At 40.6% G+C, this 24,117-nt stretch overlaps 1 protein-coding gene and 1 long non-coding RNA gene across 12 annotated transcripts in view; one reads left to right on the forward strand and one right to left on the reverse strand.

The window, feature by feature from the left end:
• Positions 1-59: 59 nt before the first annotated feature.
• Positions 60-24,117, forward strand: part of SEPTIN10 (septin 10) — a 56,911-nt gene continuing 32,853 nt past the window's right edge. For 4 of the 11 annotated variants that reach the window (XM_059891205.1, XM_059891209.1, XM_059891207.1 and 1 more), the window contains exons 1-4: positions 244-14,769; positions 18,172-18,240; positions 22,163-22,280; positions 22,690-22,885. In XM_059891205.1, coding sequence (XP_059747188.1) covers positions 14,731-14,769; positions 18,172-18,240; positions 22,163-22,280; positions 22,690-22,885 — 422 coding nt within the window. In that variant the 5' untranslated portion in view covers positions 244-14,730. 11 annotated transcript variants of the gene reach the window in all.
• LOC112448778 (uncharacterized) lies at positions 16,077-22,166 on the reverse strand. Its single transcript, XR_003037171.2, has 2 exons — positions 21,027-22,166; positions 16,077-20,575 (listed from the first exon to the last, which is right to left on the reverse strand). It is a non-coding gene; the product is annotated as an uncharacterized lncRNA (long non-coding RNA).

Below are 24,117 nucleotides of genomic sequence, written 5' to 3' on the forward strand. Positions count from 1 at the left end.
GCCACAGGACTCCTCCCCTCAGTTCTCCTCCCCACCCTACCAGACCCGCCCCGCCCCTCGCGCCATCCCGCTCAGCCCCCCGCGCCATCCCGCTCAGCCCCCCACGTCACTGAGGCCGGGGGACCCCTCCCCTCCGTTCCTCCCTCCTAGGCCCCCGCCCCGCCCCGCTCCATCCCGCCCTCCGCTGCTGGACGCGCGGCTCGATCGGCCGCAGCCGCCGCCTTGCTGGCCCCTCGCCCGCCCAGTCGCCCGGACCATGGCCTCCGAGGTGGCGCGGCACCTGGTGAGTCCGCCAGCCCTACGCCCTCGGCCAGGGACCCCCGCCCTCCCGGCTGGGCCCGCGATTCCCGCCCGCTCCCTCGGGCGGCGCCTCTCGGCTTCCCGTCTCCCCAGAGTGAAGTGTGAAGCGGGCGGTTTGTGTAACGGTCCCAAACGCGCGGGCGCGGGCGCCCCACTGGACTCGGCCTCCCAGGCCTTCAACAAGCCTCCCACCTTACCCAGCGTTGACATCTTTGGGATTGTAGCCTTTTTTCCCTGCCTTGGAGCCCTTGTCCGTTAAAAGAACGGATGCGACTGATGTGTTCTGTTTTCTGTCCCTCCTCTACACTGGTCTCATTTCAGAGTAAGCCATGGGAGGGCCACAGAGGTGTTCTCGGCCACACCAATCTGTTGCTTGCCCTTTTCACTCATTCTCTTGTGTCCCTGTTGTTTTCCCGACGCTGCGCCGTGTGGAAGGACCACTTGTCTTTTTGAAAAATTTAACTTCTGATACTATTCATACCAGCGATCGTAATCCACGTAAACAAAAGCTCTTCTGGGACCTGAGACCAAAAAGTGAGACGTGCTGGTAGCAGTCTCTAGAAATTAAGCTGGTAGGAACCTGGGAGGGTAGATGGGTCCACAATCACACAGCCAGTTTCTCTGACAGAGCCTGGAGGAGGGTCTTTCTCCTGATTCAGCCAGGTCTCTTTCTTCTCTGTCTCATTTTTAGAGAAATCTCGGCTTTCCTCTCTGACCTGCCTTGTTACATTTGTTGTGTTTGTGTACACGTCTTTGTTTCAGAGTGAAGTTTAATCTTCAGAATTAAACATGGGATTTCTTGTCTGTTGCTGTGCTTATTTTGCAGTAATGTTACCTTTAATTAAACTTTTTATTTTGAGTTAACTAAATTCGTGTGCAGTTGTGATAAAGAAACAGAATTCCCCAGTAACTTTGCCCAATTTTCATTAATAGTTGTTGTTCAGTCGCTAAGTCGTGTCCAATTCTTTGTGACTCCATGGACTGCAGCGCGCCAGGCTTCCCTGTCCTTCACCATCTTCTGGAGTTTGCTCAAATTCATGTCCATTGAATTTGATGCTATCTTACCATCTCATCCTCTGCTGCCCACTTCTTTTGCCTTCAGTCTTTCCCAGCATCAGGGTCTTTTCCAGTGAGTCCGCACTCTTCTTTAATAGGAAAATGTTACAAAATCATAGGAAAGGCCACTACCAGCACATGGACACTGATTCTGTGGAGACAGAACTTGCCCCCACCACAGGACCCTTCCCGTGCCCTTTTGTAGCCACACCCACTTCATTTCCACTCCACCTCCTCTTTAACCCCTAACTACTATAATTTGTTATTTCTGTAATTTTTCAAGTCTGTTACATAATGAAATCACCTAGAATATAACCTTTTGGGATTGGATGTTTTTCCTTCAGTAGCATTCTCTGAAGGTTCATTCAGGTTGTTCCAAGTATTTGTTTGCTCCTTTTTAATTGAGTAATATTACATGGCATGGATGTAACACACTTTGAAGGACACACCTGCCTTGTTTCCATTGTTGAGCTATTATAAATAAAGCTGCTATAAACTGTATGTTTATACATACAGTTATGTTAACTGTATGTTAACACGTAACATAAGGAAAATGTTGTCTTCAGTTCTCTGGAATTCACATTGCAGTTACTAGTTTCATTAAGAAACTGCCAAACTGTTTCCCAGTTTCTGCATTTTCCATTCCCACCACCAGTGTATGTGAGATTAGTTTCTCCACATCTCACCAGCATTTGGAGTTCCTGGTGTTTTTTTTTAAGACGTTCTGATAGGTATGTAATTATATATTGTGGTTTTAACTTGCATTTTTCTAATGGCTAGTGATGTTAAACATCTTTTCATGTGCTTGTTTGCCATCTGTATATTTTCTTCATTGAATTTCATTTTTTAATGCCCATTTTCTAACTGGATTTTCTTTTTTTACTGCTGATTTTAGAAGTTTTTAAAATATGTATTCTAGATACCAATCCTTGATATGTGGTTTGCAAATGTTTTTTCTCTTTTTCATTCTCTTAATATTTTGCAAAGCAAACATATTTAGTTTTGATAAAATCCATTTTATCACCTTTTCCTCTTATGGACTGTACTTTTTTGTCAAGTCTAAGAATCCTTTGCCTAACTCAGAATACCAAAGGTTTTCTCTTATTTTTTTTCCTAAGAGTCTTGTAGTTCGTTTTACATTTAAACCCATGACCCATTTTGTTAGTTTTTGTATAAGGTATAAGACTTAGGTCAAGGGTCATTTTTGACTAATGGATGCTCCAACATTCGTTGAAAATTCTATCATATTCTATGGAATTGCTTTTGCACTTTTGTCAGTAACTAGTTGAGCATGTTGTGCGGATCTTTTTCTGGGGTCTCTGTTAACATGCAGTCTTGATTCCTATAACTATATAAATAAATCTTGAAATAAAGTAGACTAATTACTCTCACTTTATTCTTAAATTTCAAAAATTTTTGGCTATCTTTCATTATAAATTTTAGAATAGTCTTGTCTATGTACAAAGAATTTTTCTGGGATTTTGATAGATATTACATTAAGTCTCAATTTAAAGAAAATTGTTATTTCTACCTATGTTGAGTCTTCCAGCTAATGAACATGAAGTTTCTGTTCATTTCTTTATATTTTCTCAGATTTCCTTTATCAGATTTATATAGTTTTCAGTACACAAGTCCTGCATTTGTTTTGTTAGATTTACATTTATTTCATTTTTTATCAGTTACAAATGATACCATATTTTTATTTTCATTGTCCTCATATCATTTTAACACAGAAATACAGTTGAGATGTGTATGTTTCTCTTGAGTCCTTTGACCTTGCTGAATTAATTTATTCTAGGAGTAAATTCCTTGGAGTAAATTCTTGTGTGCATAAAAATTATGTCATCTCAACACAGAGACAGTTTTCTTTCTTTCTTTCCAATCTGTATACCTTTTCTCTTCTGCCATATTTGAATAAGCGTGGTGACAGCAGACATTCTTGCCTTACTGTGATGTTGGCGGGAAAGAATTTAGTCCATCGTCAGAGCAGCAGGCTGCTGCTGTTCTTTTGTAGATACTCTTTATCAAGTTCAAGAGGGATATTTGTCTGCAGGTTTTTTTGTACTGTCTTTGGTTTTATGTCAGAGTAATATTAGTTTCAGAAAAGAAACTGGGAAGTGTCCCCATCTCTTCTGTTTTCTGGAAGAGATTATGTAAAATTGGTATTCTTTTTTAAATGTTTGGTAGGATTCTTCTGTGAAACCATCTGGGCCTGGAGATGACTTTTTGGAGAGTTTTAAACTTACAGATTTAAATTCCTTAATAGTTACCTGTGTGTTCATGTTATTTCACACTGGGTGAGTTGTGATGGTATGTGGTTTTGCAATCCATTCCTTCCAGATTGTCAAATTTATGTGTATAGACATGTTCATAATATTCTCTTAATCTCCTTTTGCTTTCTTTAGGGTCTATAGTGATAATCCCTGTTTCATTCCTGATACTGGTAAAATTTTCATCTTCTGCCTATCTTTTTTAGTCTTGCTAGAAGTCTGTTAACTTCACTGACCTTTTCAAAGAACTATTTATGTTTCACCGTTTTTTTTTCTGTTATTTTTCTATTTGCAAAAAACTGATCTTTTTATTTCCTTTGCTTGCTTTTGGTTTAGTTTGCTCTTCTTTTTCTAAGTTCTTGAGAGACCTTAGATCACTGACTTGAGACTTTTCCTCCTTTCTAATATACACATAAGGTATTAATGAATTTCCCTTTCAGCAGGGCTTTAGCTGTGTCCCACAGATTTTGGTATGTTTTATTTTCATTTTCATTCCACCTTTATTTTTTAAGAGAGTTCTGTTTTAAAACTCACTTGAAACTCTTCAGGTTTTCAGACTTTTTTTTTTTTTTTCATAGATGAGAACGTTAAGACTCAAAGATATATTGTACAACACAGGGAATATAGCCAATATTTTGTAATAACTGTAAATGGAAAGTAACTTTTTAAAACTGCATTAAGATTCAGGGAGGTTTAGTGGATACTCAAGGGGTCACAGCTAATGATGATGAGATATGCTTTGGCCGGATTGTGTCTGGCATGATCTCCAGCATGTCCTCTATTAGTCAGTTCAGTCGCACGGTCCTGTTCGACTCTTTGTGACCCCATGGACTACAGCACGGCAGGCTTTCCTGTCCATCACCAACTCCCAGACCTTGCTCAAACTCATGTCCATAAAGTCAATGATGCCATCCAGCTATCTTATCCTCTGTTGTCCCCTTTTCCTCCCAACTTCAGTCTTTCCCAGCATCAGGGTCTTTTCCAACAAGTCAGTTCTTCTCATCAGGTAACCAAAGTACTGGAGTCTCAGCTTCAGCATCAGTCCTTCCAATGAATATTCAGGATTGATTTCCTTTAGGATGGACTGGTTGGTTCTCCTTGCAGTCCAAGGGACTCTCAAGAGTCTTTTCCAATACCACAGTTCAAAAGCATCTATGCTTCGGTGCTCGGCTTTCTTTATAGTTCAACGCTTACATCCATACAGGACTACTGGAAAAACCATAGCTTTGACTGGACAGACCTTTGTCGGCAAAGTAATATCTCTGCTTTTTAATATGCTGTCTAGGTTGGTCATAGCTTTTCTTCCAAGGAGCAAGTGTCTTTAAATTTCATGGCTGCAGTCACCATCTGCAGTGATTTTGGAGCCCCCCAAAATAAAATCTCTCACTGTTTCCATTGTTTCCCCATCTATTTCCCATGAAGTGATGGGACCAGATGCCATGATCTTAGTTTTTTGAATGTTGAGTTTTAAGCCAGCTTTTTCACTCTTCTCTTTCACTTTCATCAAGAGCCTCTTTAGTTCTTTGCTTTCTGCCATAAGGGTGGTGTCATCTGCATATCTGAGGTTATTGACATTTCTCCCGGAAATCTTGATTCCAGCTTGTGCTTCATCCAGCCCTGCATTTCGCATGATGTACTCTGCATGTAAGTTAAATAAGCAGGGTGACAATATACAGCCTTGACATATTCCTTTCCCGATCTGGAAACAGTCCATTGTTCCATGTGCTGTTCTGTTGCCTCTTGACCTGCATACAGATTTCTCAGGAGGCAGGTCAGGTGGTCTGGTATTCCCATCTCTTGAATTTTCCACAGTTTGTTGTGATCCACACAGTCAAAGCCTTTGGCATCATAGTCAGTAAAGCAGAAGTAGATGTTTCTCTGGAAATCTCTTGCTTTTTTGATGATCTAACGGATGTTGGGAACTTGATCTCTGGTTCCTCTGCCTTTTCTAAATCCAGCTTGAACATCTGGAAGTTCAAGGTTCACGTATTGTTGAAGCCTGGCTTGGAGAATTTTGAGCATTACTTTACTAACATGTAAGATGAGTGCAACTGTGTGGTAGTTTGAACATTCTTTGGCATTGCCTTTCTTAGGGACTGGAATGAAAACTGACCTTTTCCAGTCCTGTGGCCACTGCTGAGTTTTCCAAATTTGCTGGCATATTGAGTGCAGCACTTTCACAGCATCATCTTTTAGGATTTGAAATAGCTCAACTGGAATTCCATCACCTCCACTAGCTTTGTTTGCAGTGATGCTTTTTAAGGCCCACTTGACTTCCCAGACTTCACATTTCAGGATGTCTGGCTCTCGGTGAGTGATCACACCATCGTGGTTATCTTGGTCATGAAGATCTTTTTTATATAGGTCTTCTGTGTATTCTTGCCACCTCTTCTTAATATCTTCTGCTTCTGTTAGGTCTACACCATTTCTGTCCTTTATTGTGCCCATCTTTGCATGAAATGTTTCCTTGGTATCTCTGATTTTCTTGAAGAGATCTCTAATCTCTCCCATTCTGTTGTTTTTCTCTATTTCTTTGCATTGATCACTGAAGAAGGCTTTCTTATCTCTCCTTGCTATTCTTTGGAACTCTGCATTCTCCTTTTCTCCTTTGCCTTTAGCGTCTCCTTTTCTCAGCTATTTATAAGGCCTTCTCAGACAACCATTTTGCCTTTTTGCATTTCTTTTTCTTGGGGATGGTCTTGATCCCTGTCTCCTGTACAATGTCATGAAGCTCCATCCATAGTTCTCCAGGCACTCTATCAGATCTAATCCCTTGAATGTATTTGTCACTTCCACTGTATAATCCTAAGGGTTTTGATTTAGGTCTTGCCTGAATGGTGTAGTGGTTTTCCCTACTTTCTTCAATTGAAGTCTGAATTTTGCAGTATTAGTAATTGCTTACGTTTTATGATTCAGGAGATCTTGACTGTATAGTTATGTACTGCTGATTGTGATAGTGGATCTTGTAATGACACTATCTTTTCCTGTTTCCAGAGAAACACACTCATAATTTTCTGCATCTTCAGACTGCCCTTTTAAATGATATCCAGATCTTTCCATTTCTTGCCTGTTTCATTTCCTGTTTCAGATGCAATACTTCTGAATTCTTGTTTTTTTCAGTTATCATTCAGTGATGACATTTTTTATATCTCAGAAGTTTCCCCCATTTGTTTTACTTTCTCTCTTGAAGTTGTGACTTTCAATTCTCTTTTATGTCCTGGAGTTAATTACTACCTCAGTACCTTGTGTTTCTGATCTGGAGTGACATCCCTTCACTGGCCCAGGTCCTATAGTCATAATGAGACCAAGTTTCCGTCTCATCTCCTCTGAAGCTTTTAACCCATGGCATTCTGTCATTCCGCTTGTTTGCCACTAGTCATGTCTTCCTTTCAATACCTAACTTATGTTCTGTATTGTTACTTTTTCCATTAAATTTTAGTGAGTTGCATTGCCCCTTACCCCTTCAGTCAAATGATCTTTCCCTGGTGGCTCAGAGGTTAAAGCATCTGCTTGCAATGCAGGAGACCTGGGTTCGATCCCTGGGTTGGGAAGATCCCCTGCAGAAGGAAATGGCAACCCACTCCAGTGTTCTTGCCTGGAGAATCCCAGGGATGGAGGAGCCTGGTGGGCTACAGTTCACTGGGTCGCAAAGAGTCTGACACGACTGAGCGACTTTACTTACTTAGGAAACACAGCTTGTAATATTCTTTGTATCCTCCATAACCATGATCATTTTTGAGTTATTTTATTCTTGTTGATTGTTAAACATATTAGTTATAAATTCTTACAGGCAGAGCTGTTAGTCTACATTTATGTTTTAACGAGGCTCCTCCTTCTTCCAAGCCTTTGAGCTTTTCCCAGGCTGACTTTGCTCCTGACATTGTTCCAAACTGTAACTGTTTTATTTACCTATTTATTTTGGTGTGTGGGAAAGGAGGAAGAAGGTGTTTTAAATTTTCATATTTTACTGCAGAATATATTTCTTCTTCTCAAGAATACTTACTGGCCTTTTATTTTTAACCATACTAAATTCAATTTTCTCTGCTGAAGATTTTAAGTATTCTTAATATAAAATACCTGATTCTCAAAGCTTTTCACTGAGAACTTTAATTTTTACACTTTCTTTTGATCATATCTGGGAGGAAGTTTTATTTAGATGATGCTTTAAAATTTTAACACCCTTTATGTTTTGAAGATCACAGAAATAAGAAGCTCATAGGCTCAAACATAACCACGAGATTGAAAGCTATGATTTTAAATACCTTTAAGACCAATTATGATTTAGCATCCTTACAATTTTTTATTACTTTTAGTAAATAAGCATATTTTGCTTGAGCATTTTTCCTGTTTTTGAATTTTTTTATTTGGCAATTCCATTTATTTGAAATTAACTATGTCTAAACAAGGCTGGCGATTTCTTCACTGAGGATTTAGCTGAAGCAGTTTAGATACAATAGAACCCAACGTTCATTACATTATGTGATTCCTTCTAGAACTTGTCATTGTAAAAGTGAACATGTGCCTACATGTTAAAGTTGTCCAAAATTGCTTTAAGTGGCCTCTTTTTCCTTGTTTATTGTTTTGGTTAAATGGTGTCACCTAGGCTCCAGTACTCTTGGCTGGCAAATCCCATGGACGGAGGAGCCTGGTAGGCTGCAGTCCATGGGGTCGCTAGGAGTCGGACACGGCTGAGCGACTTCACTTCACTTTTCACTTTTATGCATTGGAGAGGGAAATGGTAACCCACTCCAGTGTTCTTGCCTGGAGAATCCCAGAGACAGGGGAGCCTGGTGGGCTGCCGTCTATGGGGTCACACAGAGTCGGACACGACTGAAGTGACTTAGCAGCAGCAGCAGCAGCAGCAGCAGGCTCCCCCTTGGCTTTCTGCAGACCTTTCCTGTCAGAGACAAATGAAGACGTGTGGCTATAGGGTTTTACCGGCTTAGAGAAGCTCTGAGAAGTCCTGGGCTCTCTTGATCAGTGCCAGGTATCTTCCCAGGTACAGAATACTTTCAGTCCATGTGTTTGGAACATCCATTTTGAGAAACATTGTGACCATATTCTCTCAAGAGCCATGAGTGAGGCTATATTAGGAATTCTAGAATTTTCAGATTTCTTTCAGTCTGCTTTTTCTGACACTAGAAAAATTTAGATTATGGAATAAATTGTTGGGGAAATTTTTTAAGATGAACCAGGTAGTGAGACTAAAAAAGGAAGGCAGACTCAAACAGAGCATATGAGGGATTTTTGAAATGCAGCCTTTGGGAGAAATGAAGCAAAGGAAGATGAACCCAGGTGTCAAAATTTCACCCCAGTTTTGTGTCACAAGGGAAGATGCCTGGACAAAGTGGCAGCAATGCCACATGGACATGGAGGGTTGAGGCCCTGGAACCTCTGTTAGGGGAGAGGGAAAAAGATACACCCTCTTGGCCATGTTCCATTTTAGGGCCATCCTGAATCTTCTTCTGTTTGAACAATCCTCAATACTCTGAGGCCTGAGACAGCTGACAGATGGAAACGTAAGCATATGGCAGTTTAGTAGAGGTTGCATGGTAATCATTTAATTCACAAACCAGAAGTAGAAATCATATAGAAGGAATAGGTTTTTTTCTGGGATGTCAGACCTGAGTAATACAACTTAAGGGGGAATTAAAATTATGCCATATGTTGAAAAAATAAAATATGCCTCATGAGGAATCGGGGTTAAGGCTGGGGGAAAGTAGAAGAGGCAACTGCTGTTTGTGATGTAGGTGAGGCAGAGAGCCAGGAAGATGGGCTGGCCCTGCAGGTTTCCTGCCAGGTGGGATGGGTTCCCCAGCCCCTCAAGTTAGTTTTAGGCAGCTCTGTTGTTTCACAACTACAGGGCTCACCAGAGATGAGGTGGGAGAGCTGTGGAACAACTTCTCTGGTCTCCTCTCACGCTGCTCTGAAAAGCCAGACCAAGGTCATCTTGCCTCTCTTTGGAGGCAGTGAAGGAGGCCTTTTGTTCTAATTAGCCAGTGTGATGTGTGTAGAAAGAGTTCATAAATAATGGAATGCTAGGTCAAGAACATGTTGATAGATACCATAAATGTTCTGTGAGTGGTCTGTTCTCCAGTTTTTTCATGGACAAAAATAAGTAGAACACAGTGATATTTTCACTTAGTCAAGTGTATACTTTTTAACTGGAATATTACTTTGAGTTATTAATAAACCAGGACTGCCTAGTTGTTATTCAGTCGCTCAGTTATGTGTGACTCTTTGTGACCCCATCCATGGACTGCAGCATGCCAGGCTTCCCTGTCCTTCACCATCTCCCAGAGCTTGCTCAAACTCATGTTCATTGAGTCAGTGATGCCATCCAACCATCTCATCCTCTGTTGTCCCCTTCTCCTCCTGCTTTCAATCTTTCCCAGCATCAGAGTCTTTTCAAATGAGTCAGTTCTTCTCATCAGGTGGCCAAAGTATTGGAGTTTCAGCTTCAGCATCAGTCCTTCCAATGAATATTCAGGATTGATTTCTTTTAGTATTGACTGGTTTGATCTCCTTGCAGTCCATGGGACTCTCAAGAGTCTTCTCCAGCACCAAAATTTGAAAGCCTCAATTCTTTGGCGCTCAGCCTTCTTTATGGTCCAACTCTAACATCCATTCAAGATTACTGGAAAAACCATAGCTTTGACTATATGGACCTTGGTTGATAAAGTCTCTGCATTTTAATAAATCCATCAGCAGAAAATTGGACTAAAGATTCACTGAGCATGGCCCTGCCCACCATAAAAAGACCCAGTTTTCCCCCACAGCCAGTCCCTCCCATCAGGAAGCTTGCACAAGCCTCTTATCCTCATCTATCAGAGGACAGACAGAATGAAAACCACAACCACAGAAAGCTAACCAAAATGATCACATGGACCACAGAATTTGGTTGAGTGAAGACAGGTGGGCAATTGATTTAGGACTGAACTGGGTGAAGAAACTGGAGTGCGGGACAGTGTGGAGAGGGCTGCAGAGGAAGATGGAAAATGCCGCATGCAGACGTGGCCTGTTTCAGGGTTTATCTGAGCAGTAGTTCTCTACCATTTTTCATTACTGACCTTTCAGGACAAAAATGAAATTTAAATTAAATTCAGTTAATTAATAACATTTACCTAGTCTTATGAATTGATCCAGTTAATCAAGTTCTCCCTCATGAGAGGAATTCAGTACTAGAATTCCTCTAGGAGAAATGAGAGGGAGTTGGTACCAGAGAAGAAAGGAGAGGGAGTTGGTACTAAAGAAGACACTAGAAAAGTTGTTTTCAGGTAAGGTTGACTGAGATTTGGAAGGCCACAAACCACTGAATTTTTTGGTACCCCAGAACCCATTTCTACCACATTTATGGTGGGGATACCCCCCATTAAGAATGCATGATCTGGAGTAGTCTTTTTAGGAATAGGGCAATAAATGTGCTTTGTCTGCTGCTGGATTTGAAAAAAATTAGTCTAAGATTATAAATAGTATGCTATGGGTTAAATAAGGTATTTGTCAACCTACCAGGACTTTAAATGTAATGTTGTTTCTGTAAATCCAAGCAGCTTATTAAAATGAACTTTTGGAGAAAACAACCTATATGTGACATGGTGATTTGTACTAGCTTTAAATATAAAGAATGAAGCCTTTTTGGCAAAGCACAGCATTGAGGTGAGTATTAAAGGAAGAGACAGCCATGGATGAGCACAGAGGTAATATTTTAAGCATGAAAAAGATTCATCATCTCATACTCAGCCTGTATTCTCAATCTTAGAATATCACAAGATGCCTTTCAATTGTATTTGCCAATCATGAAAAAAATAGCTGTAAAATTTAATGTATATTTTTTGAAAACTAAAGGAAACTAACCATTATTTTCAACTTCTTTAGATGTATCTTTACTTTCTTAGGGATCTAGGAATATCTAAAGACTTTGCAAACGTTATGTATCAGAGATATATTTTTTTGGGACACCACTGGGATAACGGAAGTCTCCTGGTGCTGACTGCATCCACTGGGGTGGGTTTTGGCCTTGCATTATCACATTTCTCCTACCGGCCCCTTGAGCTGAGGACTGTTATCTCCATTCTTGGGGGTGAGGGTAAACGGTCTCAAAATTTGTGGAACAGTGTCTTGTTTTGCTTCTGCTGTGCTGGTACATCTTTGCCCAGGCCCTAGTGCATGGCTCTGGCAGTTACTCAGCACTCCAGACCTCTGTTTCTTGCTGCCATGCGCAGTTAACTCCAGCAGCCTTCTTACACCATACATTTATACTGTCGTCATGTTAACCGTTCTCTTCTGTGACACAGGTCATTGAGACAATTTCTAGGGGCTCTCTGTTTTAGGAAAAGATAGGCTGCTTGTCATATAGTAACAGATTCTGTTGTGTGGAAAAGAATTATAACTTACAGTTTCCACATGACTCTGAGAGCCAAAAGAAACCAATAATGAATTGTAATTTGAAGTTGGAGAAAATATTTTAATCTCATTTTGTATTTGCATATTTTGCTGTATATTTTCTTTATTGGTTCTCACAAATAATCATACATGTATCATCTTAAATCATTGTCTTCAGATAATCTATTTTTGTTAGCTGCTGCTTTTCCATGTATTAATTACTGTTAGAAAATTGTTATATCTTTAAGAATTAACTTTATATTGAGCTATAATTATGCACAGTAACATTTACTTTTTTTGTGTGTGTGTGAAATCCCTTACTTTAATGATGTCTTTCAAAGGTATTTTTTTTTTAAATTTTATTTTTAAACTTTACATAATTGTATTAGTTTTGCCAAATATCAAAATGAATCCACCACAGGTATACATGTGTTCCCCATCCTGAACCCTCCTCCCTCTTCCCTCCCCATACCATCCCTCTGGGTCGTCCCAGTGCACTAGCCCCAAGCATCCAGTATTGTGCATTGAACCTGGACTGGCATCTCGTTTCATACATGATATTTTACATGTTTCAATGCTATTCTCCCAAATCTTCCCACCCTCTCCCTCTCCCTCTCCCTCAGAGTCCATAAGACTGTTCTATACATCAGTGTCTCTTTTGCTGTCTCGTACACAGGGTTATTGTTACCATCTTTCTACATTCCATATATATGCGTTAGTATACTGTATTGGTGTTTTTCCTTCTAGCTTACTTCACTCTGTATAATAGGCTCCAGTTAGTATAAAGTTTCACGAGTTCTGATGAATGTATACCGTTGTATAACTACAAACACAATGAAAACTACAGAATTTCTGCCTCATCCTCCAGCCCACATCCCCTGGTGCTACTCTGTTGTCTGCCTCCTCATCCCCTTCTGCCCCTGTGGCTTCGCCTGCACCATACATGTGGATTCCTGCGGCCTCTGAGCTGGTTTCTTCAGTGCAGAGCAGACCCATCCACCACGTTGCTCACGTTCCCTTACTGCTAAGTGGTGGCCCATTGTGCACGTGGGCCACAGTGTAATCTGTTCATCCATTTGCCACTGGAAGACCATTTAGGCTGTTTCCAGTTTTTAACAGTTTTTAATAAAGTTACTGTATACGTACATTCACATACAGGTTTTTATTCGAGTATTACTTTTCATTTTCCTTGGGCTGATGATCTAGGAGTGGGATTGCTGAGTATGTTGTGTGTTTTAACTTCAGAAACTGCCAAACTGTTTTCCAAAATGTTTGTGCCAGGGTTTGCATTCCTGTTAACAACTGCTCTGCATCCTTGCCAGATAATTTTTTAGGTCATTCTGGTAGGCATGCAGTGACACCTTGTGTTTTCATTTGCATTTGTTCAATGACTAATGATGTTGATTCTCTTGCCGTGTGCTTATCTGCCATCCCTATATCCTTGGTGAAGCGTCTGTTCCAGTGTTTCCCTATTTTTAAAAAACTGAGTTATTCTGTTTCTAGTTGTCCAAGTTTTGGAAAATATATAGATATTTCTTACGTAAGTCCTTTATGAGATAAATGACTTACAAATCTTTTAGCCAAGTATGTGTCTTGTTTTTTCATTCTCTTAACTGTACTTTGAAGAGCAGAGGTTTTTTTAGTTTATTAGGTTCAGTTTATCATTTTTTGTCTTGTGGATCACGCTTCTTGTATCTAAGAAATCTTTGCCTAAGCCTAAGGCCACAAAAACTTTATACTTTTTCTTCTAGAGTTTTTAGGCCTATGATCTGTTTTGAGGTAATTGGATGTGGCACGCTTTTTTTTTGTTGTTGTTTTTTGTTTTTTGCCTGCAGGAGTCCAGTTCTCTTGGCACAAGCCTGTCCTCTCTCTGCTGAGCTGATCTGCACCTTGCTGAAACTCTGCCCCCACTGCTGCCCTGACTGCTCTGGGTCGTGTCCCTGTCTGGCATTTACCACACTTTGCCACCTGACATCAAGGAGGAACCTCTGTGGGGGACAGAGGGCTGTGTGTGGAAGGGATGTCAGGCCCTGGAGGAGAAAGGGGAAGAAACAGAATCCACAGAGGCTCACAAGCCATGCAGACCTGGCAGAGTCTGGGCCAGCCCAGTACCTGCCAGGGCAGTCTTCACAGGGCAGAATGGCCCAGGTCCTGCCCCACTGCCCCACTACTCTGCTCAGGCCTGGGCTAGGATTGCCTAGGAAGGAGTGGTCTGGGGTCCGGTCCTGCAGGTGCTTACTGGAGGGACAATCTGAGGGGCATACCTTCTGGCTGCCACAGAAGGATGTTCACTGTACTGTTACTACAGTAACACAATTATTACAAAGGGTATTTTTTTCTATAATACACAAACTATTCCTTTTCTACTTAAGGGAGGAAAGTAATTTCAAAATAAAATTTCATTTATATTTTAACCCTTAAATACACATTACTGTAAAGGTTTTTTTTGAGTTTAAAATCTCTTCATTATGAATTACTATCAAGAATTTTTCTGTCTTGATGATATTTTGAGGCTGCATATCAGACTTTGTAGTTACCTTCTTTTATGTGTATTGGAGATGATGGTAAAATTGAAGTGATATTTTGATGGAACCTGGCCTACCCCAAGCTGTCCTTGACCAAGTCTGTCCTCTGGGGGACAGGAGGCCAACACACTGCTTCTCCTGTGTCAAGTCTTACTGATTCAGTTGGATTCTCTCTTTTTTCCCTGGTTGTAATTACTATGTACTTCAAGAATCATCTTCCACATAATCTGAATAAGGTAATTTTACTATTTGTTTTTAGGAAAATTTTAGATCAGCATATTAACATTTATTTAAGCTGAAGATTTAATAAAATTATTTTAAATAATGTATCTGTGGAAACTTTCAAAGTACGATCTTAAGCCAAAGAACCCTGACCTATTGAAACCCATAAAATAGACCCAGTTTAACTATTTTGACCTCTCTGCTCTTTTTTTTTTTTTGAACTAAACTCTAAGAAATACCAGAGGACAGTTAGAAAATTTTGGTTCTGTTCCTTGGATTGGCTTTACAAAGATAAACAGTGGGAACACGAAGGTAAAATGAAGCAATTGTAACCCAAGTCATAATTCTGTTCACCCAAAGCTCATTGTTATGCCTAAAGAGAGGCTATCAGGCAGTCACAGGACTGTTTGCTGGAGGGTCAGAAGAGCTTTTGTCCTGTCCTGAATTACCAAATGCCTTCCTGTAACTGACCCATAGGAAGAAGATCCCTACCACCTATGTTCAGAGGACCCCAGAACAGATTGCATGCCACATCTGTTGTGTTGCCCACACTCCCCAAGCTGATACTTTGAAGAAGGTGGAGAACCTGATCTAACCCCAAATGTTCTGGCATTTTTTTGTGTGTGTGATTCGTTATATACTAAAACTTTTAAAAAATGTGTTAGACTTTGCTAAGAGTTAAAAGTACTGTATACATTCTTCCTTTCTAGGATGTGGATGTATAGATTTAAATACATGTGTTTGTATATCTATGATGCATGTATTTAACACAAAAACTACCAACTGTCATCAGGTGTAGATAGGGACTGTTGGTCTCCCTTTTGCCTTGAAATGAGAGCGGACTGTCAATCATTTGCCTGTGTTTCTGCGAGATTAGTTCTTAAGATCAAGGGCCATGTCTTCCTCCTGATACCCCGTTCCCAGCACAGGGCTTGTAAGAAAGTAGACGGTAAGAAGGTAAGTCAGTGGTAGAGCAGATTGGAATCCCACTTCCAGGTTTTTAATTTAGGATTTACCACTAGAGGTGCACTGGGTCAATTCTTGTCCCCTTGTTATTTTATCTTCAATAATGTCTTTGTTAATTTATTAAAAACTGTTTTCATTCTAAAATCTGTTTTGGAAATCTGACTAGCCAGGTATACCAGTGGAAATATTAAGAACAACTATTTATAATAGTTTTATTATAATAGTTTTATGTGACTCATTATGTGACTCATCAAACCATTTTTCCACAGAGATTTTAAGTAGGCTTTCTGGCAGGTGTTCAGAAACACAGGAAATGAATGAACAAAAGTGAATACTTGATATGAACTCATATAAATGACAGAAATGTAACCTTGGTTTTATTAGTCAAAGTTTAAAGTTTAATAATAAAGAAGTACAAAACCTTATTTTTTCTAAGCAAATTTTATGTATCAATGATACTGCTTCCTAAGCAGCATTTCACAAAAATTTCAGTATGCTATCCATTATACTAAAAACCCAAGACTACTTATTGCAGTTTTTTAAAGACTAATCTTCATTAGAGTCCTGTAGTTGATAAAATTAAGTTAGACATGCAGCACCCACTCCCATCTAATGCTGGCAGACACAGAGGCTCTGCTGTGCTCAGTCTCCCTCCATGGTGCCTGGTGTCCTGACAGCAGGTTCCACCCCAGGTGGACACTCCGGGCCTCATCCTGCAGCTCCCTGCTCCACTTCTGGCCTCTTCATAACGTCACAACAAGAGATGATGAGCCCTTTGTTTCCAGCAAACTCTTCTACTGATGGTTCACTTTATCCAGATAGGATACTCCACCTCACTTTCAGGGCTCAGAGATGTTTTTTTTTTTTTTTTTTTTAACATCTAAAAATTATGTATTTTTTTTTATTTTTATTTTTTTACTTTACAATATTGTATTGGTTTTGCCATACATCAACATGCATCTGCCACGGGTGTACACGTGTTCCCCATCCTGAACCCCCCTCCCACCTCCCTCCCCGTACCATCCCTCTGGGTCATCCCAGTGCACCAGCCCCAAGGTTCCTATATCCTGCATCGAACCTGGACTGGTGATTCATTTCTTATATGATATACATGTTTTAATGCCATTCTCCCAAATCATCCCTCTCCCACAGAGTCCAAAAGACTGTTCTATACAGATGTTTTCTATCTTAAGTGCCGCCTTGCCTGAGGCTGGTGTCTCCTGGGCCAGCGCTTTGTCGTCTTCCCTCTTCTGTGTGTGGCTGTGACCATGGCTGTCTTCCCAGTGCCCTGGCTCCTCTGTGCTGGCTCAGACTGGGGGTGTGCGCTCCAGCTCACGTGACACATGGTGGCAGGGGTAGGGAAAGTCAGGGCAGTGTGTGTATAGTTAAAGCCACACTAGTCCAGTTCTGGTGGGCTTTGTATCAAGGTGCTTTTCTCTTATACATACAACAGTTCCTGTGTTCACCCCGAGACCTGGCTGTCTCTTAATACACAGCGCATTCCCACTGGCCAGAGCCACTCCCGGCACAGTGCGCTCAGCTGGCTGCTCAAGGTGCCTGGTGAGGTCCCAGGGCCCACCTTCAAGAGCTCACGTTACCCAGAAAGTACCACGGGAAGGGGTCATTAGCGTTCTGTAGAATGCAGTCCTGGCCACCCCATGTGTTGGGGTTCAAGGTGCCCTCCCTTGCCACAGCATCAGGTTCCCCTTAGTCCCATGTGTAGACAAGCTGCTGTTCACTGCAGTGCAGCTGTTGTAGTTAAAGACGGTGCATCTGCATGTTGTGCAGTTTACAGAAGGGGCACTATCCTGGGAGGGAGGGAGGGAGGAAGGGAGGGAGGTAGCTCATGCTCTGCTGACGCGGTCCCCACCATAGATTAGGTGGCAAGGACAACCACTGCAGATCACCAGTCATGAGCCACAGACACTGTGCATTCACACTCCAGGCTGCCTCTACCCCCAAGGGAGAGAACTGCCAGCTTGCAGGGGTCAGGGGAGGAGGGAACTTAGTCTGCTCTCTGTTCTCATTCGCCACTGCTTGCGCTTTTTCATACTACATCCATGTTACTGTTCCTTTTTAAAAAGGACACGTTTTCTCCATGTCCTGTGCTGCATGCCAGGATGGAGTGCTCTTGAGGCAGCATTACTCTGAGAACCCCACAGCTGCTTGGGCCCCATCGGCCTGGGGATGGCTATAGCAGGGGTTCTGTGATGATAACTTTTACATTTTTGTGAGTGAAGGTGTTAGTGCAATAATGTGTATCATGTGTTGACTATCACATGGTACTGACCTCTGCAGACATCCTTCCAGCAAGAAAACCTTGTGTAGATCACAAGTCAAAGCCTAGTGATAATGACAATACTAGAATTCCTTTTTAATGTAACTATTAATATATTACTTAGATATAGGTTTTCTTTTCTTTTAAGTAACATCTGTGTTTTCTTTTTCAGCTCTTTCAGTCTCACATTACAACAAAAACAGCTCATACGTCCTCACAAGTATCTGACCATGAACAGAAAGTGAGTATGTCTCTTAAGTAGACCAGACCCACCTCGTACTGTGGATGCCTCTGTGGTTTCAGGATGCAGTTAGACAGACTTGTTGTTGGTACTCACCTTGAATGTGAATTAACTGTTAACGTTGATCCAAGTTCAAAATCAGTAATCGACTGAATCACTGTTGAGTGGCCACAGTGTCTCTACCCTGCCTGATGTCAAGCAGATTCAGGTTCCAGCTCTGCCACAGCGGTCGGGGAGCTGGCCCTGCTCTGGCAGGTGTCCTCATAGACTTCAGTGATGACAAGGCGTGGTGCCATGGGATGGCCCTGTAGGAGCCTTCCTGAGCACAGCGTCAGACTTTCATGGTTCCAAGGGGGTTCTGAATGTACTTGCGCTGGAGGATAGGTTTTGGTAGTTTTTTATTAAAAAGTTATTTAAAAAGAGAGGAGTAAATTTAATTTGGTGAACAAGGTGAGTTTTTTTTTTAAAAAGAAAACTGCAAACATGAGCATAGGTGATCATGATTGGTTTCCTGTAGTTTTGTGCTCTGTAGTCTCTTCTCTTCCTCCACACATGCTGAAGTCCCCATAGTTTTGATAAATGGTGATTTGTTCATTCTTGCTCTCTTACTGGTTAACAGTAGCTTATCCATCTTTATTTTACCACCTCACAGACTTTCTGAATTACTCTTAACCTGCCTTCTGACACGCTGCTTTGCTGAATCTACTGTAATTGCTCGGTGACTGGTGCACTGAGTGCCCACTGTTGAGTCCTCATGTTCCCCAGCCCCTCCTCTTTGTTAAATTGTAGGTAAGTAGTAGACAGTCACAACACACGCTACTTGGTGACTGCAGCCTTAGACCAGCTAGTGTGTATCCTTCAGCTTGTTCTTCTGCACAGTGATTCTGGCGATGCTAAGTCCTCTGGCTTCCCATGTAAATTTTACAAGGAGCTTGTCAGTTACTGTATTGACAGCACAGAGTTGGGTCTTGCTCTTTCATCCAGTCTGACAATTTCCTTTTATTTGAAAAGCTTAGACCTTCACTGTCCAGTATGGTGGCCACTAGCCACACCTGGATATTTAAATTAATTAAAATTAAATAAAATTTGAAAGTTCCTTCCTCAGTTGCAAGTGTCACAACCAGGTGTGCCATGTCTGCATGTGGCTAGTGGTTCCTTTGGCAGCTTGGCATTGTCCCGGAAGGGTCTACTGGACAGCTGGCTGGGACCACTTCCTTGTAACTACAGACGTGGCTGGTTTCAGTCTGCCGCCTGGCCATTTATGTCCTATTTGTCCCTTTTATTCTTTCATTTTTTTATTTTCCTGCCTCTTTTTGAATTAATGGAGTGTTTTTATGGTTGCATTTTATCTCCATTCTTGGCTTACTAGCTAAGCTTCTTTTTTTTAAAACAGTAGTTGATGTGGGCTTTAACTTACCCCTCACTGCCTTTGAGCAGGGTGATGGCAACTCATGGACAGCGCAGGAGTCTTACAGCAGGGTGATTCCTCCCCTCCCATCTTCTGTGCTGTCATGGTCATGAATCCCGCTTCTCCATGTATCGTAAGTCCTGCATCACACTGTTGTTAGTGCTTTAAACAGTCAATCTACATTTTCAAGAAATTAAAACATGCAAAAAATTCTCTTGTATTTACCCATATTTTTACCTTTCTGACAAATCTTTATCCTTTTTGTAGATCTGAATTTCCATCTGTTGTCATTTTCCTTTCTCTTGAGAATTTTTAATATTTCCTATCAGGTAAGGCCCGCTTGCAGTAAAATTCTTAGATTTTGTGTGAAGATGTTTTCATTTTGCCCTCACCTGTGAGGGATATTTTCATTGGATACAGAATTCTGGGTTGTAAGGGACTTTCCTGGCGGACCAGTGGTTAAGAATTTGCCTGCCAGTGCAGGGGACAGGGCTTTGATCCTTTGGTCCAAGAACTAAGCCTGTACGCCACACTACTGCAATGAGAAACCACTGCAGTGAGAAGCCCTCGCACCATGACTAGAGTAGCCCTGCGCCACAACTAGAGAAAACCCAGCAACAAAGACCTAGTGTAGCCATAAAGATATAAACACATTTCGGAAAAATAAAGAATCCTGAGTTGTCATTTTCTTACTTTTGGCATTTTACTGATGACGTTCTGTTGTCTTTTGGTTTACATCATTTCTTGTGCCAATACCGTGATCATTTTATGTTTTACTTGTCTGTAATATGTCTTGCCATCCTTGGCTACTTGTAGATCTTTCTCCATTCTTACTTTTAAATGGTTTTTTCTGATGTGCCTGGCTGTGGATTCCTTTGCTTTTGTTTGTTTGCAGTTTGTTGAAATTCTTGGATCTCTGAGTTCATGCTGAAACAATTAGAATATTATCAGTCACTATTACTTACAAATTTCCGTCCTCCATCCCCTGCTCCCATTTCTTCTCCATCCAGCATTCCCACTAAGTGTGTTAGACCATTTAATATTGTGCCAGTTTTTTAAGGCTCTGTTATAGTTTTATATTTTCTATGAGAGATGGACAAAGATATTTAGTATGGATATGATATTGAACAAGTCTTTCTCCCATTGTTTGATCTGTTGCTAATACTTCCTCCCATTGTTTGATCTGCTGTTAATACTATTTTATTTCGGATGTTGCATTTTTCCACTCCAGGAATTTCATCTGTCACCTTTTGTTGTTGTCGAGAGCTTTCTTGTTTCTCTTATAATTACCTGTCACGTCACCTGTCATATATATCTCTTCTGTAGAGAAACAGAACATTTTTCTTTTTAACATATTTGTCAGAGTTAAAGTTCTTACCAGCTAGTTCAACATGTGGCTTATATGTGGATCTTGCTCTGCTGCCCGTTTTCTTCTTCCTTGACTGTGAACTGGGTTTTTTGCTTCTTTCTGTGTAGTACTTTGGTTGTACAGTTAGGTGCTGTGGATGACACACTGGAGAGGTGCTGGACTGTCTTCTTCTGAGGAGTGTTGGCCTCTGGTCCAGCAGGTACTAGCTGAGTCACTGGCTGGTCACACTCATCTCTGTTACAGCAGGTCTACTTCAGTTGTGCCTTCAGCACGAGGGAGGATTTCTGAGTGCTGGGACCTGATCCTTACTCCTAAAATGAGACCCATGTAGGTTTTCATGTGTTTACTGAGTCCTTTAACTTATAGACTTAAAGTCTAAGCTCCCCAGGCTGGCCATTCCAATTCCCATTTCTCTGTTCGTGTGTAGGTCAGCACTCAGCCAAAGACTTGAGGGGCGTGTGTGAGCCAACTGTGGACTCCCTCCTTTCTGGAATTTCCCCTTTCAGCTGACCTGCCTGCCCTTGTCTCCACTGGCTTCTGAACCCAGTCAGCCTAGTTCCCTCCTGAGCTCTGTCTGCTTGTAGAGCAGTGGCTGGGTCTGCCTTCAGGGAAGAAGCTACAAGGGTGTGTCCCTCACTCCACAGTCTCTCTGCCTTTGGCTGCAGTGACTTGAGGGAACTGACTGTAACTTACCAGCAAGGAGGTTGAGTGTGACATAAATTATGCTGTCACAACTGTGAGCTGGAACTCCATCTGTAACTTTGTGCTGTACCTCTTTCACTTGACATTGTAATGTGACAATTTATATCTAAAATTTGTCATAAACATCTTTCATGACTTTTATACACCACACTCCATTTTGTGAATGATTATGCCATAGTTTGAGTATTTTTCTGTGTGGGGAAATCAAATATTTTAATGTTTAAATGGTGTCAGGCTGTCATAGTAGGAAGATAATAAGAAATACATGTTTTGAGGGTCTGGACACAGGTTTCTCACAAACCAGTTGTATCCTGGGGGAGGTATAATGATCAAAAAAGTCTTTAGTTTTTTTGATAAATTATGTCTGTGCTTTCCAATGTGCCTATACTCTGTCTCAGTAAAACTTTAAAAAAACTGTTGCCATTGTTTTTGCTTTCTTGCAGCAAAAAGACAGCCCTCGCTCTTTAACCATGTCTGGCCATGTTGGTTTTGAGAGTCTGCCTGATCAGCTGGTCAACAGGTCCATCCAGCAAGGCTTCTGCTTTAATATTCTCTGTGTGGGTGAGTGCCCAGCCTGTCCAGACTTTTTCGTCCTGTTCCTGTGCTCACCTCCTTGTGATGGGCAGTATGGTGCCCATTTGAGCAACCTGAGAGCACGAGTACAGATTTTCTCAGTTATTTAAGTTCTATCAGTTTTTTCTTAGCCGTGCTGCTTTAAGCTTTCTCTTTGCTCTTTAAACAGTTCAGTGCCTTCTTCAGAGTTCTGAGTAACTCGGCATACAGGGCTCATTTTTATGCTCAGCTTAGAATGAACCACCTTAGCGTGTACTTCTTTCAGGGACAATCCAGCCTTTGCAATATTTGAAATATTTGGGATTCATGAAACCAAATCACTGTAAGAGTTTACTGTTCTGTTCTTCATCTATTCTGTGCACCTGTGAATATGAATATGTATCTGCATTTCTTTCAGGAGAGACTGGAATTGGAAAATCAACGCTGATTGACACATTGTTTAATACTAATTTCGAAGACCATGAATCCTCACATTTTTACCCACATGTTAGACTTAAAGCACAGACGTATGAACTCCAGGAAAGTAACGTTCGATTGAAACTAACCATCGTGAATACAGTGGGATTTGGTGACCAAATAAACAAAGAAGAGAGGTACATGCTTTCCTCTAGTAATAAAACAGGTTTTTTCTTATTACAGAACATTTGCCTTCTTGCTATGTGTGCTGATTTGACTTTAATCTGTAGAAACCCATGACATTCTTCCCAGACTTCAATTCTTTAAATAATAAAGCAATATTTTGTTTTTGTTAACAAATTGACATTTTTCTATCCAGTTGTCTATTTTCTTTAGAATAATTTGAATCACATTTTTAAAGTGTGCATGGCAGCAAAAATAGTTTTAAGTTTTTCCTGATATGACAGTTCAGTGTATATTAAGTAATTTTCAGGCAAGACCCGTTTTGTTGAGGAAAAAAAAAAAAGGCATACATGGCAAATACATAATTACCAAATCCATGGTACATGAATTTTTTTGTGAAGTTCTAACTAAATTAGCCACATTAAGCATTGCAGGAAAGGTGTGATGATTCAATTTTAATTTATATTTTGTATTAGGTTACTTTTTTTGTCATTATTTCTCCTATCTTATTACAAAGATGATTTTGACTTAAATATGAAATTTAAGCCATAAAAGGAGAAAACAGACTGAGGCAATGACTGTTCATTCTTTTTCCTTTTTGAAATTCATATATTTTCATTATTACAGGTAGTTTTCTAGGTCCCAAAAGTTTGCTTTAGAGTGAAAATATGTTGCAAAACTGACTCTCATTATGTTTTAACCTGTTCAGCACATTTGTGTGTTCTGCTATAGATTTCAAGAAACAATTTTTGTGGGCTTTCTGGAAGAAGTAGATTAGTGGAGGAGGCAAAGGCCCATGATACATGGCTTTTTTTTTAGTTTTCTATATAGGAATTATGTAAAGCTTTACTTAAATTTATCCTTAGATATTTGGTATTTTTGATGAGCTCATAAATGATATCTTTTACAAATATTTCATTTTCCATTTAATGTGTGGAAATATAATTGATCTTGTACACAGAAACTTCTGTGTATTCTCTGGTTAATTCTAGTTAATGCATCTCTAATAAATTTGTTTAGGTTTTCTATGTATGCAATAGTATAGTCTGAAAATAATGGCATTGTTCTTCCTTTCTAATTTGTTTATAAATAAGTTCTATTGATGTAAAATTTACAGACAATAAATAAGATGCATTGGTTTAAGTGTACAACTTAATTTTGACAAATGCGTAGTTTTCTACCACCAAGATGGTTATAGGAAATGTCTGTAGCCTTGGGTCCTCTCCTCACATGCCCACACGTCAGT

Source organism: Bos taurus, chromosome 11 (assembly GCF_002263795.3).
Source record: "Bos taurus isolate L1 Dominette 01449 registration number 42190680 breed Hereford chromosome 11, ARS-UCD2.0, whole genome shotgun sequence".
NCBI classification, from domain to species: Eukaryota; Metazoa; Chordata; class Mammalia; order Artiodactyla; family Bovidae; genus Bos; species Bos taurus.